General features: G+C 39.2%; 1 protein-coding gene across 6 annotated transcripts in view; it reads left to right on the forward strand.

Annotated features, from left to right (window-relative positions):
* atp8a1 (ATPase phospholipid transporting 8A1) overlaps positions 1–19,127 on the forward strand; it is a 363,676-nt gene that overhangs the window by 110,977 nt on the left and 233,572 nt on the right. For 3 of the 6 annotated variants that reach the window (XM_072252785.1, XM_072252787.1, XM_072252791.1), the window contains exons 5-7: positions 6,370–6,415; positions 8,311–8,351; positions 17,316–17,389. In XM_072252785.1, the coding sequence (XP_072108886.1) occupies positions 6,370–6,415; positions 8,311–8,351; positions 17,316–17,389 (161 nt within the window). The remainder of the gene's footprint in view (positions 1–6,369; positions 6,416–8,310; positions 8,352–17,315; positions 17,390–19,127) is intronic. The other 3 variants (XM_072252786.1, XM_072252788.1, XM_072252789.1) reach the window with 1 other exon arrangement.

Raw genomic sequence — 19,127 nt, forward strand, 5'->3', positions numbered from 1 at the left:
CAACCATCTATTTATCCTTTAGAATGGGACACGGTTAATATATAACCAACACAGTTGTCATTGTAAAATCATCATCATTAATACTGGGGATGGGTATCCCACAAAAATCTCTTGCCTCCACTCTGCTTGCAAAATATATTTCAGTCAGTATCTTCGTCTCTTCCATTGCCACCCATGAGTATAACCCAGCGCAAACTCAGCACTGATTACTGCATTATAGGTAGAGCTTTAAGCATCCAATATGCCCGTGTTCCACAGCATTTGTCACAAAAGAGGGCATTGGCCTTTTATAGATTTAAGTAGATCATAAGGTATGAGGAGAATTCGGCCACTGGAGCCATAATGAGAGTTTGGTATTCTTTCCTGAAATTGCTTTTGGGATAGCCATGTCTAATTCTGGCCTTGTCAAATAAGGGCTAAAGAATAACCTAGCTGTATAATATGGGGAGTTGTCTTGGCTTCGGCAGAAGTTCATAGACTCTACCTGTTTTAAGTTATCTGCATCCTTGTTCATTGTCTTGGATTCCAAAGACATCACTTGCTGATGCATCAGCAGTCCATCTAGTTCATACTGGTTTGAAATAATTTATTCTCTGATATCAAACCGTGCAGATTTTCATGATTTAAATGTCTTGCTATTTTGAAAATTGTTGTAGTAGAGCAGTTATTCAAATGGAAAACTGTTAACTCCAGGTGTATATACCAGTGACAAACAATATTTGTTCATTGTGGGGTGGGTGGGTGGGGGGGGGGGTGGGTAGGTGCAAGGATTCAGCAAAGTAATCCACAGGCCATCACCACCATAAGAGGATGAAGGGAAGGGCAGTGATTGCTTGCTCCTAGTGTCTGCATTGTTCATATCTTGAAGAGCCAGAGGAATGGGTGTAAGAATTGGCGAATCAGACATTGACCTTGCTGTTCTGTTCAGTCAGGTTATTTATTTAGATCTGATCTTATTTAGAGATACAATGTGGAGCAGACCCCTTTGGCCCAGTAAGCTGCTCTGTCCAGCAACCCACCTAGTAACGCTGGCCTAATCACAGGATGGGGTGGCGGAGTGGAGATGCATCTCTACCAAAGGAGATATAACGTGCTCCTTCGCTCCACTAGCCTGCAGGTCACCTTGGGGCAAGTTGGAGCACCTACTTAGTAACCCCCACCAGTGCCCCTCCCCCCGAATCAGGATCACACGAAGCCATAGGAGCAGGTAGTGGATGGCCACGTGAGCAGCTAGTGCATATCACAAGTCCTGGTTATGCGACCCCAGATGCCAGGCAGACAATCTCTGAAGAGTATTGATATTGGCTGGGGTCACCCAACTTGTAAAGACACTGCCCAAACGAAGGCGATGGCAAACCACTTCTGCAGAAAAATTTGCCAGGAACAATCACTGTCATGGAAAGATCATGTTTACCCATGTTATATGACATGGCACGTATTGAACCAACAAATCACAAGAACATTTACAATGACCAATTAACCTATGAACCCATGCGTCTTTGGACTGTGGGAGGAAACCAGAGTATCCGGAGGAAACCCACTTGGTCATGAGGAGAACATAGAAATTCCTTACCAACAGCACAGAAATTGAGCTCCCAACTCCATCCCGAACTGTAATAATGTCATGATAACCATTACACTATTGTGATGTTATGGTTAACCTCATCATATCTTCTTTTCCCTGTCTACTTTATGTACCCCTAACTGGCCATTTCACAGCACCTTGAATAAAATTTGTTTTTAAATCCTTCAAGTCAAAAGGAGAAGGAAGTCAACCATTGCTGCCCAAATCCCTGTCACTGTAATCCCCTCCACCTAGCCAAATTCTACAACTATTCAAGTTTGTTAAACATGTATGAGAAGTGAAATGTGATACAGTTATGAAAGAAGAGTTTCCATTTTGTTCATATCTTTGGGTTCCAACTTACTCAACTAGATGGGTCCTTTTGAAGTGTACTCCCAAGACTAGTAGGCAAACCAAACTATTCATTTGTGTTAGCTGGGAAAATTGTACTATATGTGATTGATGAGAGAGGTTGTACCTTTTTTGTTGATCAGAAATTAGATGGCAGAGGGGAAGAAGCTGTTCCTGAATCGTTGACTGTGTACCTTCAGGCTTCTGTACCTCCTTCCAGATCATAGCAATGAGAAAAGGACATGTCCCGAGTGGTGGAGAACTTTAATGATAGATACCACCTTTCTGAGGCACCACTCCTTAAAGATGTCTTGGATGCTGCGGAGGCTAGTACCCATGATAGAGCTGACTAATCTTACAACTCTCTGCAGCTTACTTCGATCCTGTGCAGTAGCTCCCCTCCATACCAGACAGTGATGCAGCCAGTTAGAGTGCTCTCCACGATATACCTATAGAAATTTGCGAGTGGTTTTGGTGACGTACCAAATCTCCTCAAACTCCTAATGAATGATAACCTCTGTTGTGCCACCTTTGTAGTTGCAGCAATATGTCAAATCCACAGAGATATTGACATCCAGGAGCTTTAAATTGCTCAGTCTTCCTACTTCTGATCCCTCTGTTTAGGCTGTTGTTTGTTCCCTCTTCTTGCCCTTCCTGAAGTCCACAATTAGTTCTTTGGCCTTACTGATGTTGAGCGCAAGGTTGTTGGTGCATACCACTCAACTAGCTGATAATTCTCATTCCTGTACGCCCTCTTGTCACCATCTGAGATTCTGCCAATAGTGGTTGTATCGCCAGCAAATTTATAGATGGCATTTGAGCTATGCCAAGCCACACAGTCATGAGTATAGAGTAGAGCAGTAGGCTAGGCACACGAGGGAGTTAGATATGGCTCTTGTGGCTAAAGGGATCAGTGGGTATGGAGAGAAGGCAGGTACAGGGTTCTGAGTTGGATGATCACCTATTTTCTATGTTTCTATCCCTATGGTGTGCCAATGTTGATTGTCAGCGAGGTGAAGATGTTATTTCCAATCCACACAGATTGTAGTCTTCCGATTATCAGTGGTGGTGGCAGATAAAATTTAATTCAGACAAGTGTCAGGTAATGCACGTTAATTATGCCATACCTGGAATATTATATACATTTCTAGTTATCACACTATGGAAAGGTGTAGCAATTCTAAAAATAATGAAACAAAAATTCAGCAGGATATTGTCCGGAATAGAGAGCTTAAGTTATGTAGAGAAATTGGATAGGCTGGGATTGTTCTTACTTGAATGCAGAATGCTAAGGAGGGATTTTATTGAGACTTATATTGGAGTATTGTATTCCGCTCATTATAGGAAGGATGTGTTGACTTCGGAGATGGTGCAGAAGAGGCTTCCAGGGTGCTGCCTGGATTAAAGGTCATGCTATGCTATGAGGAAAGATTAGACAAACTTGGTAGTTTTCTTTGGAGTAGCAGGGGCTGAGAAGAGACTGGTTAGAAATTATAATATTATGAGAAATGCAGGCAGATTAGTTATCTTTTACCCCAGCAACAACATGTTTAATACTAGACCATGCATTTAAGGTGAGAGTGGGTAAATTGGAAGTTTTCTTTTACAGTGTGGTTGGTACCTGGATATCGTTTAGGTAAGTTATTAGTTAAGCATTTAATTATAACTTTATTAGTTCAGCATAATTTTGAGGGCTGAAGAGCTTGTTCTTGTCCTCATCGGCAGGTTTGTGTAGATGGGAAGGATTTAAACCAGCTTGGCTGTGTAAGTGTGTTGTCAGAAACTGAGCATAGCTTCCCATCTTTGGAACTGGAAATAGTAGCAAATTAATGGGTTTGAAAAGCAGAAGAGTTGTCATAATAGTAGTCCTTCTGCTTGATGCTATATACGTGCAAACGTGAAGAACCTGTTGAATAAGGCTGAGATGAGGGCACTGATGGAAGTGTGATATGCTGGCTATTGAAATATGACTTCAGATGGACAATATTGACAGCTTAATGCTTCTCCTTGGAGTTTTCAGACAAGATGGGCGTTTTTTTAAAACAGGCATGTGACGAAATTGGTTTGGAAAAAAGAAACACATCTCTGAGAATATGATTAAAGAATCTTCAAATGAAACTATACAGTTGAACTAAGGAGCTCTCAATAGACAGATTAAGAAATTTATAACAACACAATAATAGTGGGAGATATCATCCCTTTATTAACCAGAATATAGTCAGAGTAAAGTAAATAAAGGGCACAGAAGTGCCATTGCTTTTTAAGTTAACAAGCCCAACAAAGGGTTGTAATGCTAGATTTGGTTTTAATGAACTATGCATGTGTCGGTGGAAAAGCACTTTCATGGAATTGATCATAATTCAGTTTGCCATGGTTGTAGAGAAGCAAAAAGATAAAGTAGGAATGAAGATCCTTAAGTGGGAGAGGGCTAAGCTAGCTTGACTGAAGTTACTTAGTAAAGAGACAATTTGAAGTTAAGTTGCATTTGGTGCAGCAGATGCTTTTAAGGAACTTCTTGGGATTTAAGGCAAACTTACTCCCATAAAGACAAAGGTGGGGCTGTCAAATTCTGAGGAACATCTGGATGTATAGAGAGCAGGGATGGTAAAAGGAAGTATTTGTCATACATGAAAATCTTAATACTGCAGGAAATGTACAAGGGAATTCACTATAGCACTGAAATTAAAAAGAAATTATGAAAAGAAAGAAGTTTTGAAGCAAGTGTCAAATACAAACAAAGAAAATTCAAAGATTTTGCTAAGCGAGTCAAGAACAAAAGGACAACTTGGGACAGAGGAAATCCTGCTAGGAACCAGATGGGTAACTTCTAAATGGAAGGGGAAGATATGGGCAAGGTTCTTAAGTTTTTGGGGCGATCTTCACAGAAGCAGGGGATGATATTAATGTGGTAGTTAACGTAAATGACTGAATTTGGAATGGAATTGGCATGGTAAACGTGGAATCATTTAGGAGTTTATCGTCTGCTTAGATCTGATCTGTCATATCCTTTCCATTTGAGAATTCACATGAGGAATGCTATTTCTCTTCAAAGATGTAAAAAAAAACAAACCTAAGTGGTGTATCTTTAAAATTCCTTACTCACTCTTCCTTCAGTTAGTCCTGATGAAGGGTCTCGGACTGAAACGTCGACTGCACCTCTTCCTACAGATGCTGCTTGGTCTGCTGCGTTCACCAGCAACTTTGATGTGTGTTGGTGTATCTTTAAAATTATTGGTAGAAGAAACCAGATGAGTAAAAATATTTTCAGAAAATGGGTGAGATCTGAAATTCTGCTTGAAAAGGTGTAGTGGCAGAAATCCGTGTTGCATTTAAATATACCTTTCTGTGTACTTTAAAATGTATGACCTGCAGATTCGTGATGGATCCACATAGGGTGCAACCCACGACACATACTTTTGACACTTAGGAATCTTGATTTACTTAATTTCTATTTTTTGTGGGCATGATGTGCTGGTGCCAGAATCACCATGACATGTGTGGGTGCCCCCCCCCCCCACAGCACATATTCAGACTAATGGTCGTTGACGCAGACAACACATATCACTTACATTTCAATATTACAATGTACATGTGACAAATAAAGCTCATCTTTGAAAAATCTCTTTGAATTTTTTTTTCATTGCTAGTTAAGGATGACAAATTTATAAAAAGGATAATTGGTGGTCCCACTTGCTGCCAGAAAACATCATGAAATAGTATTGCTGGATTTCTGTTGTAAGTTTCTAAAAGTTCATTGTACCTCATTCTCCACCCAACCTACCTTGCTCCCCCTCTCCCCACTCTCAATTTACAAGCAGGTTATGAGAGGGTTCTGCTGCTGAGAACTGTTTGTAACCTGAGCTGGTCTTAAGATGAAAATGAACAAATTATGTAGAAAAGGATTACAAAAACAGCTGTGTTGGGAAAGTGAGCAGGCATGAAAAGAAGGGCCACTAGACAGCCTTGCTGCCTCGATGAGTGAGCGTCTGCTCAACATTCCCACCTCTGCTCAGCTCCGTTCAACCCAGCGGCCAATTGGTACAGCTCAGGGACAAGTAGATGCGGGGAGAAGGCACGCAAAAATCCCTTGCTCCTACTTTGCAACCACACAACAGCATTAAAATCAATTTCCATGCATCCTACTGGTCTCCCAAACATTTGCTCTTATCGGCAGGATATCTACAAGCCGAGCATTCGTAACCTGGGGAAGACTCATGTTGATTTGGAACTCGTTTCAATCAGGAACCTTGCATTGACGGGATTTGACTCCACTTTCAATGCTTTACCTTCCCATAGTAGTTGGCCCCTCAACAAAGCTTAAATCAACTAGCCAAAACTGTATGCGAATGGCAATAAGGGAAAAGAATTGAATTTGGCAGAAATCTTTATGTTTTGTGAAGATAATTTTTCAAGATGATTTGGCTATTTATCTAATGAAAATTATTTTTTTACAGAAAAGACACAGTGCTGACAGTGGAGTGAATAAGAAAAAGGCACAAGGTAGGAAATGTGTTTTAAAGTGTCTTGGGCTACATGAAAAATTAGGAAAGATGTAGCCATGTTTTTATAAGTAAAAGCTTTTTGAAAGCTTCATATGATTCAAAATAATCTCATTAATTTGAAATATTGATTGTATTTATTTAGAATGCAAGGTAAAATATGAGTGACTTTGTTATTCTCTGGGAAAAAAAGTAGATTTTCAAACCAACTTTTTACTGCTACATTGAGTTGGTGAGTGAGCATGTTGGGACCTTGGGAAGTATCTTTATTAAGCCTCGAGTACTATGACAATGGAATCTAATTGTGTGAGGAATACCTTTCAATGAAACTTTCCTTTGTGTATTACATATTAATACAGAAATTAAAGCTAACTTTCCATATTTCCCATATTTATTATGATGAGTCATATGTAATGCATCAGTTGGTTTTATTTTCATAAATTTTAAATTGATTTGTTTCAATATTCAAAAAATACTGGAAAACTTGGAGTAAAAATGAAGACTGCATAGTTCCGTAGAGGAATGTTCACTTGTCTGTTGAGGGTCTTTTGTGCACAGAGCTTATAAAAATTCAGTGAATTTTGGATTGGTCACAACATAGTAATTTCATTTCCTGCAAAATTTTCAGCATTGCATCTGGTGTTGTAATTGAGGAGGAAACTTTATCCAGTAACTAAACTCTACCAAATGAAAAGGGCCAAAATTTGGAGAAAGCTTCAGTCTTACTTTGTGGTGAGAATTTGGGCTAGTTTTGAAACAGAAACAGTATCAATATCATAGGTAAAATGTTGACATATTGACTTGATTTAACGATTAGGTTCTTCATGGAATAGCAATATGTAAGAAGAAAAAAACAAATGAATTGCACCTGGACAATGTAATGCTAAAGTAATAACATCAAATTATATTGTGCAAACCTGGCTAACATGATGCATGACAATTCATTCAACATTACTCAAATGATAATTTGCACCAACAGAACTCGTAACATATTTAGCGCATAAAGGCAAGCCAAAGTTGTACAGGAAAATGAATGTGATGCTTTTTTTTAAAAGAAGACTCTAACCTCTGCTAGAATTAAGTCAGACATGGTAGTGGCAAGTGAAATTTCCACAGTAGTCCAAAGGTCCTACTGCTAAAATTAAAACTCTTGTTAATAGTTGGAAATCTGGAAAAACAGCAATACCTTTACGTTTTACTACAATAACTTCTAGAAATCTCAGAAAATTATTCCTAAAAGGGAGGAAGTCAGTTTCCTCATCTAGTTTGGCCTTTTAGAAGACCCAGCAAACACTCAGATATACCATTGCCACTCCATTCAAACCATCTTCATGAGACCATTTGGGGGCAGGCAATGGTGATCTTCGGCAATGGGTCCAGATCCTAAAAAAAAGTTCTAAATAATATTTGTCCACATGCTGGGGAGTGCTGGGGTGGATTTTAACATGCCAATTGTTATTTTAAAAGTATTTCATGCAAATAATGTTCATCATAATTATGCCTGCTATAAACAATGTCTCAAACTTATTGGTGTAGGCTTAAGAAAAACAAGGAACATTGAGATGCTTATTGCTTTAGTAGCATTAGTAATGGAAGCAAGAATTGCAAAAACAAAACTTAGAAAAAGAAATAGCATTCTAGAAAAATAGCAGTGATTTGGTATACTTAATATTTAATGTACAGTTATTTTTAGTCTAATTTTATTATTGCTTTCCTTAGGAATCCAGTCTATACATTTGCTCTCTTTTGCACAGATTTGTTTATCTTTTATCCTCTTTGTGTCCCTTTGTTGTAAAAATTAGATGCTAAACATATTACCCTCCTTTAATCCGTCCCTTGCAATTTTTGATACAGAGCCAATCCAGATTTTAATTCTAAAATTTCTTTTATTCAAAGTGCTGAGAAATGGTGCTTGGGAAATTGTCCATTGGGAAAAGGTATGAAATACTGTTTTATCTTAACCGAGTAATGCAGAACCATTTTAAGTTTTTTGTTAACAATGCAGTCTGTTGGGAATTGTGTTGGTCACTTTTGTCCTTTCTGTACTTGATCTGTTCTGAGCAAATTAATAATGGTGTGGGTAGTAATGCTGGAGACTTGCCCAGGTGTCCAAGAGATCATAATTTGATGAGCTACATCAAATTGTTTTTCATGTTAAGTTATTCAAAAATATTTTTTAAAACATGGTATTGGGAGGAAATATATCGTTGGTTCTCATCTAGCTTGCTCAACTGTAAACCATGAAACCAAAGTATAATGTGGGAGACGTGTAGTTAAAAACATCTCACAACTTAATGTTTCTACAGAAACCTAGTAAATTATATTAATTGACATATGTCACATTCTGATTTGCTTTGGAGTTATCATATTAGTTATTTTTATTATGACAATGATGTGAATAACTTGAAGAGGTAATGACCAGTGCAGAAAAGGATGTTGCTGACAATTGGACTAGGATGCAGAGTTCCGTCCAGTGGTCCAATACATATCCTTATCTTGTACACAACAAAACATCACCTTGTTCCAGTTTTGTCAAGGTGACTTTACATTGTAATTGCAGTTACATTTCAATCTTGAACAATGGCTGCTTTTTTTTATTGACATGACTCTTATTAAATAGGTATAACCTAATTCTCCAAAGTGAGTAAATTAATTGCTAAGAATCATTGGTAATGGTAAAATTTCTGAGAATTAGCTGAAACAGTATGCTAATAATTACATGCAAATCATATTTTCTGAGGTTGTTACTCAAAGATATATTAGAGCATTGCAAAAAATTAGGTTATGGATCTTTGGAGTTCTGAATTAAATTGACTTTATTTCTTGCATCATTCACATACATAAGGAGTAAAAATCTTTACGTTACATCTCTGTCTAAATGTGCAATCATCATAATTTATAATAAGTAGAACAGTCAATGTAACATAGAAATATGCTCAGATCAGCGCGAGTTTATCAGTCTGATGGCCTGGTGGAAGAAGCTGTCCCGGAGCCTGTTGGTCCTGGCTTTTATGCTGCAATACCGTTTCCTGGGTGGTAGCAGCTGGAATAGATTGTGTTTGGGGTGACTCAGGTCCCCAATGATCCTACAGGCCCTTTTTTCACACTTGTCTTTGTAAATGTCCTGAATCATGGGAAGTTCACAACTACAGATGAGTGCGTTGTCTGCCCCACTCTCTGCAGAATCCTGTGTTTAAGGGAGGTACAGTTTCCATATCAGGCAGTGATGCAGCTAGTCAGGATACTCTCAATTGTGCCCCTGTAGAAAGTTCTTAGGATTTGGGGGCCCATACCAAACTTCCTCAACCGTCTGAGGTGAAAGAGGCACTGTTGTGCCTTTCTCCACCACACAGCTGGTATGTACAGACCACGTGAGATCCTCGGTGATGTGGATGACAAGGTACTAGAAGCAGTTTACCCTCTCAACCCCAGATCCATTGATGTCAATAGGGGTTAGCCAGTCTCCATTCCTCCTGTAATCCACAACCAGCTCCCTTGTTTTGCGACATTAAAGGAGAGGTTGTTTTCTTGACACCACTGTGTCAGAGAGATAACTTCTTCCCTGTAGGCCACCCCGTTATTGTTTGCGATAAGGCTAATCAATGTAGCATCGTCGGCAAATTTAATTAGCAGATTAGAGCTGTGGGTGGCAACACAGTCATGGGTATACAGGGAGTAAAGGAGGGGACTTAGTACACAGCCCTGAGGGGCTCCTGTGTTGAGAGTCAGAGGGGTGGAGGCAAGGGAGCCCACTCTTACAACCGGCCGGCGATCTGACAGGAAGTCCAGAATCCAGCTGCACAAGGCAGAGTCAAGGCTGAGGTTTCTGAGCTTCTTGTCGAGCCTGGATGGAATTATGGTGTTGAATGCTGAATATTGAACGTGACAATGGATAGATTTCTGTTCTCTAGGCCATCAAGGGTTATGGTGAACAGGCAGGCAATTACAGTTGAAGCCAGAAGCAGATTAGCCATGAACTTATTTGAATGGTAGAACAGGCTCAAGGGGGCATTCAGCCTTTTCCTACTATTTATTTTCAGTTGGCTAAATTTGACTTGGTTATTAAGCTGAGAACTTAATGACAAATTTTCTTCTTTGTTTGTAATGTGTAAAATATGCTATTTACAGAAAACATAACGTTGTTCTAACCTTCCAAGTGAAAGATTTGGTCACTACTGCTGTCATGTTTTGGAAGAAAAGAAAGAACTAATTTGGTTCCATATTTTTCTCCAAACTGCTAATTTGTGCAAATCCCCAAATTAGCTTTTAATTTAATTAATTGGATTCAAAGTTATTAGCAGTAATGGAAATAAATTTAGATATTTTTTCCAGGTTTAAAAAAAAAAGCCTTCATTAAGGGAAAAGTATTTTTTGTTAACTGATGGTTTGTCATGTTATCATTAAATGCCACATTGCTATCTACTTTTGAAGATAGTGTGGATTTTCCACTTATTTATTGTCTAGCGTATTTTGAAGGAATTGCTTCTTTTTGTGGCACCACTGTGCAAGATTCCAGCTTTACGAATGCCCTTTTAGCTCAGTAATGTGTCAAATCTATTGAGGCAGCACAACTCAATGTATCATGATCTTGATTTATATACGTTTTAATGATATGTTTACAGGGGAGTTCTAAAATATTCTCATGCCATGTGGATTATGATCAAGTTAAATATATTAGACTTGCATTTCAGCTACAAATTTCTGTATTATTATCTGCTGCTGTAAACAAGTATACAACTTTAATTATAAAGTAAAACAGTACTTCAGCGGTTTTCGATGGCTGGGTTTTCACAGAATCATGGGGTATACAGTAACAAAGACCAATTGGACAATTACCTCTTTGGTTCATTGCAGGGGTCATCCAGCTAACCTCACTCCTTCTCTTAGCCCTGCAATTCTTATAAAAGGTTGTTAACCTAAATGGTAGTGCCAGACCAACTGAGTGTTTTCAAGACTATTTTTAAATCTCCCTGTTTGTTGTTCGAGTTGGCTTCATGGTAATTTTGAGCTAGTCCCTCACTATCATTTCTATGCTTTTACGCCACAGAAGTATTGCCAGAATCTGATTCTTGCTTTCAATCTCAGTAACTCCTCAATTATTTCAACCTATTACGTAGGAAAAGAGCAGAATTCTATAGTTTAAAATTATTATTCCATCTAGCAAGCTGCTATAAATTAATATTTACAATTAGTACCGAGCAGTATAATAAAATAAAGCATTTTAAAATGCAAAGTAAATAAGTTATTTGACTTGCTGAAGTAATTTTACTGGGTCATTGGTTTCAGTGCTTGAAATCTAATGGAAGCATCATAAAAATGGGTTGTAAGGGCATTGTTGAGGCAGAAGAATTGGATCTCGAGTGTTGAAACCAGTGACCCAAGAATCTCAAAGTTTAATTGCAGTCCACATTCATAGTGTTATTTAAACAATCCATATATATCTTTATGCCCATATCCTAGCCCTTTAATAAAACAGATACATTCTAGTTGAAGAAAAGTATCCAATCCTCAAAAAGCTCTGGAAACTTTTAATATTATAAAGTAAAATATTGGTGTATTGTTTGTAGGCTTTTTTGGTTTGCTGTTCATTCAGGCAAGATGTAAGGATAGAACTACCAGAAGAATTTACTTTGAGGGTTACTAAGACTCAGCCAGCAGTAGCAATTGATATAACAGTCATGCCACAGCTTTTTTAAAAGATGCATGCATACCTGAATAAATCAAATTGCCTTTCCTTATTGGGAAAGTAACAGACCCAGCTAACTTCATATTTTATTTTATTACACTACAAATTCTTCACTATAAACTTAATGCAACATCTGTACTTTGTTCACTCCTGGTACAGATAATCCAGGTGGATCCCTTGTCCAGTAGGTTTCATATGTTCCCAAATTCATGCAAGGTCACGATGGCCCCTCAAGTTGCACCACAACTCAACTTCTGAATATATATCACCTTTCTATTCACTTCCCAGTGATTAACACAGAGCATTTTATGATATCTTTAACAAGTAGCTATTGAACATATTACCCCAACTCCTCTTGTGATGGTCTTGTATTTAGCTTTAGGCTTGTCTTTTATTTCAGGCTTCATATCCCTCTTCAAAAAGGTGCAACATGGCATTGCATCTGAAATAATGGCAGGATGTGCAACCTGAGCGTTAATCACCACACCTGTTTCCAGAGCCACCTGGCATTGTGCTCACATTTCAAGTTACCTCTTCTCTCACTGACTCATCCTCCACTTTCACAGTTTTTGACCCATATCTGACTGGGAAGTTTCAACAGGCTACTGATTTAGTATTCCTTGAGCCAATCTTGCTTGTTACATACACCTGTTAGGGTGCATTCTCCAGTTATCTTGTAAGGTAACTGTAGCCTTCAGCCAGGAGCAGATGATCTAATTCTAATAAATGAGTGATTCCTGGATCACTTTACTGCCTAACACTCTTGATTCCCTAAAATATCCAATCCCATGAAATAGGAAAGCAAGCTAGCAACCAATATCAATGTCGATAGACAAAGCTTTTCCCCAGTGTATAAAATGAGGCAACAGTGGATATGGAATTGCTAGAAAATGAGGCTGTAGAAATAATAACGGGGGACAAGGGGTTGGCAGATGAACTAAATGAGTATTTTGCATCAGTCTTCAGTGTGGAAGACACTGGGAGTGTGCCAGGTGTAGAAGGGTGTGAGGGAAGAGAAGTGAGTATATTTACTATTACAAGGGAGAAGGTGCTCAAAAAGCTGAAAGACCTAAAGCTATGTAAGTCATCTAGACCAGATGAACTGCACCCTAGGGTTGTGAAAGATGCAGCTGTAGAGATTGTAGAGGCGTTAGTAATGATCTTTCAAGAATCATTGGACTCTGGGGTTCTAGAGGACTGCAAATTTGCAAATGTCACTCCAGTCTTTAAGAAAGGAGGGAGGCAGCAGAAAGGAAATTATAGACCAGTTAGGCTGACGTCAGTGGTTGGGAGGATGTTGGAGTCAGTTGTTAATAATAAAGTAATGGAGTACTTGTGACCCAGGACAAGGTAGGATAAAGTCAGCATGATTTCCTTAAGGGAAAATGTTGCCTGACAAACCTGTTGGAATTCTTTGAGGAAGTTACAAGTAGGATAGATAAAAGGGGATGCAGTGGACGTTGTATTTTTGGATTTTCAGAAGGCCTTTAACAAGTTGCCACACATGAGGCTGCTTACCAAGCTAAGAGCCCATAATATTAGAGGTGAGATCCCAACATGATTAGAGCATTATCTGATTGGTAGGAGGCAGCAAGTAGGAACTAAAGGATCCTTTTCTGGCTGGATGTCACCATTTCTAGTGGTGTTCCACAGGGATCGGTGTTGGGATCATTTCTTTTTATGATGTATTGCCAAGTTTGCAGATGATATGAAGAGTGGTAGAGGGGCATGTAGTGCTTAGGAAACAGGTAGGCTGCAAAAGGACTTGGACAAATTAGGAGAATGGACAAGAGAGTAGCAACTGAAATACAATGTTGGAAAATGCATGGTAGAAGAAATGGGGAGAAAATCCAAAAAATCTGAGATGCAAAGTGACTTGTTTGTCCATGTGCAGAACACCCTCAAGGTTAACCTGTAAGGTGAGTTGGTGGCGAGGAAGGCAACTGTAATGTTGGCATTCATTTCAAGTGGTCTTGAATACAAGAGCAGGGATGTGATGCTGAGGCTTTATAAGGCACTGGTGAGGCCTCACCTTGAGTATTGAGAACAGTTTTGGGCTCCTAATTTAAGAAAAGATGTGCTGCCATTGGAGAGGGTTCCGAGGAGGTTCACAAGGATGATTTCGGTAATGAAGGGTTATCATATGAGGAACGCTTGATAGCTCTGGATCTGTACTCACTGGAATTTAGAAGGTTGAGGGGAGGGGAATCTTATTGAAACCTTAGAATTATTGAAGGGCCGAGACATTGTAGATGTGGAAAGGATGCTTCCCATAGTGGGGGAGTCTAGGACAAGAGGGCACAGCCTCAAGATAGAGGGGTGTCCATTTAAAACAGATACAGAGAAATTTCATTAGCCAGAGGGTGTTGAATTTGTTACCACAGGTAGCAGTGGATCCCAGGTCATTGGGTGTATTTAAGGCAGAGATTGATAGGTTCTTGATTGTCAAGGGTTACAGGGAGAAAGCCAGGGAGCAGGGCTTAGGGGGGAAAGTATCAGCCGTGATTGAATGGTGGAGCAGACTCGAAGGGGCCAATTGGCCTACTTCATAAGAACATAAGAAATAGGAGCAGGAGTAGGCTATCCAGCCCATCGAGCCTGCCCCGCCATTCAATAAGATCATGGCTGATCTGTCCGTAAACATAGAAACATAGAAAATAGGTGCAGGAAAAAAAACACTCAGCACAATCTACCTGCCTTTTCCCCATAACCCTTAATTCCCTTACTATGTAAAAACCTATCTAACTGTTTCTTAAATATATATAGTGAAGAAGCCTCAACTGTTTCCCTGGGCAGAGAATTCCACAGATTCACCACTCTCTGGGAAAAACAATTTCTCCTCATCTCCGTCTTAAATCTTCTCCCCTGAATCTTGAGCCAATGTCCCCTAGTTCTAGTCTCACCTACCAATGGAAACAACTTTCCTACTTCTATCTTAACTATCCCTTTCAAAATTTTGTATGTTTCTATAAGGTCCCCTCTCATTCTTCTGAACCCCAGAGAGTATAGTCCCAAGCAACTCAATCTCTCCTCATAGGTTAACCCCTTCATCCCTGGAATCAATCTGCTGAGCCTCCTCTGCACTGCCTCCAAAGCCAGTATATCCTTCCTCAAGTATGGAGAACAAAACTGTACACAGTACTCCAGGTGCGGCCTCACCAGTACCCTGTATAGTTGCAGCATGACCTTCCTGGTCTTGAATTCAATCCCTCTAGCAATGAAGGCCAACATTCCATTTGCCTTCTTAATGACCTGTTGTACCTGCAAGCCAACTTTTTGCGATTCATGCACAAGCACTCCAAAGTCCCTCTGCACAACAGTATACTGCAACCTTTCACCATTTAAATAATAATCTGCTCTTCTATTATTCCTTCCAAAGTGGATGATCTCGCATTTACCAACATTTACCATATGTAAAGCCTGCGAAATGAGTTTGTTTCAAGATATTTTCAGACTCACCTACAAATGAGTTATAGTATGGAGTTGTTTGAGGGGCAGAGTTATTTTCAGAGCTATAATAACATGCACGGCTTCATCTGGTATTGCTCTCTAGCTATCTTTCTAGTAGATAATAGAAATCAACTTCCCCAAAGAGTGTAGTAGCAAACAGGCCACCTTGGCTGAGGCATAAAAAGAATAATGGAATGAATATCCAATTCAATCCTTCTGGAAGTGTGATTTTTACCAGACAGAAGGGAATTGTTAAGAGTAGGTTTTACATGATGCTTCAGGCAGTGCACAGTTTCACAGTATCCTGGTGAATAATTAGAATGGTGTTTATTACTAAAAAATTATAGATATAGGGGTGTCATTAGACCTCCACTTCAAAGTGCAGATTCCAGATACTTTGAAAATATTCTCTAGTTCAGAGATTTAAGCTGCAAGTAAATCTGAGAGCAGTAAAATTATAGAAATTTCTAAATGTTAACCTTAATTTATAAAGCCTCAGAAAATTTGCTCAGACTTGAGCTACAGATAAGGCAAACCAAAGGAACAGGAGAGGCAGGATTTATGGGAGAGCAGAGTTGGATTTCCAGAGTACAAGGGGCTGTGAATGGTAGAATGAAGGGAATAATATGTATTTAGTCTGCTGCTTCAGTAGGAATACTTTCTATATCTCAAGTTTCCAGCTGCTATTTTAATCAATGCCATTATTCCACTGAATCATTGTCTTTCTGGATGCTTTGCATTGACCGGCTGTTTTATTATTTAAACATTTTGATGAAAAGCCTTCCAAATTCCTTTCATTTTAGATACTAATCTAATTATTTTGAAGAAGTATAGGTAAATGCCCATAGGTCATTCCTTGGCAGGTTTCTGCAGAGTGTGCTAAGTGTGGAGGAGGCTGATTTGGCTGAGTTGGTGAAGGACTGGGGATTGTGGCCAGAATGACTGCCTGTGGAGACGAGGCAGTGATGGACAGCAAATTACCAATTGGGAGGGGTAGACAAGAATGGTGTAGAGAAGATCATCAGGGTAGCTGGGGAATTGCTGAAGGAATGTGCCTGAGTTTGGAATGGGGTGGAAGAAGTGACCGTGGGGTAACTTAGGGTGATGTCAATGTGGTCAGAAAGATAATCATTAGTGAAAATTCTTAGAATGATCCTAATGCAAACTGGTAACACTCCAGCAGCAGCCCAGGGGAGAATGAACTCTAATGAATGCCATAGCAGGCTCCTGACCTCTTTCCAAGACTTTTCTCCTGTGTTCAACAAGTACCGTATTTAAGTACAGTAACATTCTGATCAGGTGATATCAGCTGTGCAATATATGCAGTTTAACAATTACATGCACAAGGTTGGAACTTCCTATGCATGTGGAATACAAAGCTAGAATTACATCAATGATGTTTAAGGTATCTGGTTGCACCAAATTGGTTTCAGTTTCTGATAAAATACTGTTGTGTGCTACCCACTGTCAATGTGCAACACCATAGTAGATTGTCCAAGCCACCAAATACTTATGAATTCCAAGTCAAATGCTCTTCAAATTTAATTTGAACTTAGAAAATTCTCTTGGTGTAATCTGTTCAAAAATTTGTGGTATGTGCTTCAGAATATATAGATCTCCTCTGTTAACATATCCTAAACCTGATGTCTTTTGAATGGAGTAAAATAGAAGCATTATGAATTAATGTTGAACTTACTAAGACCTCAATCAAAGTTTGTAGTATTCAAAACTAGGTGTTAACCATTTAATAGTTTCTTTCTTGCAGGTAGAGGTTGGCGATATAGTTAAAATAAATTGCACAGAATACATACCTGCTGATACTGTACTACTATCATCAAGGTAGAGATGACTGCTGATGCTTGTGTAGAGGATGGCCCCTCTACCTTTTGCACTATCCCAGTATTACTCCAAGAAAATGGAATTCTTGCAAAATAGAACTGGACTCTGCATTTATCTTTACTCTTTCTTGTGTATGATGATCAGCAGGTTTGTCTCATTGTGACCATGTCTGGACCACACACTTTCAGAAGGATGTCAAGACCTCAATGTAGAAGCATTTTACAATTAATGAGACCACAGTGATGTTGAGAGTTTAGAAAAGTAGAGATTGCTCCTCATAGCCCAATTGAACAAAGCTAGAAAGAGGGGTTTTGGAAAAGGGTAAAAAAGCAGAACTATTTGTAATGATGAGTGGGTGGCGAAGGCAAGAAAAGCTTCAGTAGCCAGAGAGCACGATTTTATTTAAAAATGAGATAGAGAAGAAATGGAGTTTTCTATTTAGTGAATTTTTAATAACTATGATGTATATCCAAAAGTAAGTGAAATGAAAGCAAAATAACTCTGGCACTAGGGTAAGTACTTGGAAAGGAAATTATGGAGAGAACTGGAAAGCGTTCCAACTGGTTGCATTGTGGAGTAATGGGTAGTGCTGCTGCCTTACAGCTGCAGTATCCAGGCTTCAGCCCTGTGTGAGTTTGAACATACTCCCTGTCATTGTCTAGGTTTCTACCTCATGCTTCATCCTCTACTCGCATCCCAAGGACACTCTGGGAGGAGGTTAATTGACCTTTGTAGATGACAGCTAGCATTAAAGGATAGTGGGAGAATCAAGAAGGAGCTGATAGGCATGAGGGAAAATATGTTACTGGGAAATCAGTGAGGCACTGAGACTGATGGATTTGCTCTGGGAGCTGGGCCAAATGCCTGCCACACTTGTTGTAGGAAATATGAAATAGCTCTTTCAAAGACCTAGCACGAACACAAAATTGCTATGGTGATGGGTGGATCCAAACAAGAGTAGGTATTTTATTATTGGGACCACTATAGAGAGAGCAGAAAAGTTATTTCTCCACAAGGAATTCTGCATCATCCTCCTGCGAAGTACGCAGAGGGGGGATGTCACCAGTTTGTGTGGGTTAGTGCACACTTGAGATGCTTTGCATACCGTCAGATCCATTCAAATAAGATTGTCTCCCAGACTGATTTGCATTCTCCTGGTGGACTAGTGGTGTTAGTGCTTGACAGTGGTTCCCACAGTGAAATCAGTCCTGCAGACAAGCCAGCGTGATGGAGAGTACCACCAGTACACTGTTGCAGGCAAACTTTACTCTGCAAACATTGTTGACACAGTCACAAACTCCCACCTGAACTGCACCACACCCTATGACACCCTATGATTTGGCAACTTGGCAAACATAGCTTCAGACGGACTCATTTGGGTCTGATTTTTGTGCTTGCTGTAGATTAGCTAAAAGAAAATCTGCAAAGATTGCTATAGATCTCAATTATGGGTTATTGTGATGTTTCATTTATTTAATCGGCATAATTGTTTTGAGAAGTGTGGACATTTGTTCAACTTTTGTTTATGATGTTCCATCTCAATATTAATTTATTTTTTGTTTGTGTGTGTGTGTGTGTGTGTGTGTGTGTGTGTGTGTGTGTGTGTGTGTGTGTGTGTGTGTGTGTATATAAAATTTCAGGTTAAGAGTTGCTATTGCCATGAAAGGAATTTTTTGAGGATACACGCAGTTATAAATGATTAAATTTTATGGAAATTCTAAATTTCAAATTATTAAAT

The sequence above is a fragment of the Mobula birostris genome, chromosome 3, assembly GCF_030028105.1.
Source record: "Mobula birostris isolate sMobBir1 chromosome 3, sMobBir1.hap1, whole genome shotgun sequence".
NCBI lineage: Eukaryota > Metazoa > Chordata > Chondrichthyes > Myliobatiformes > Myliobatidae > Mobula > Mobula birostris.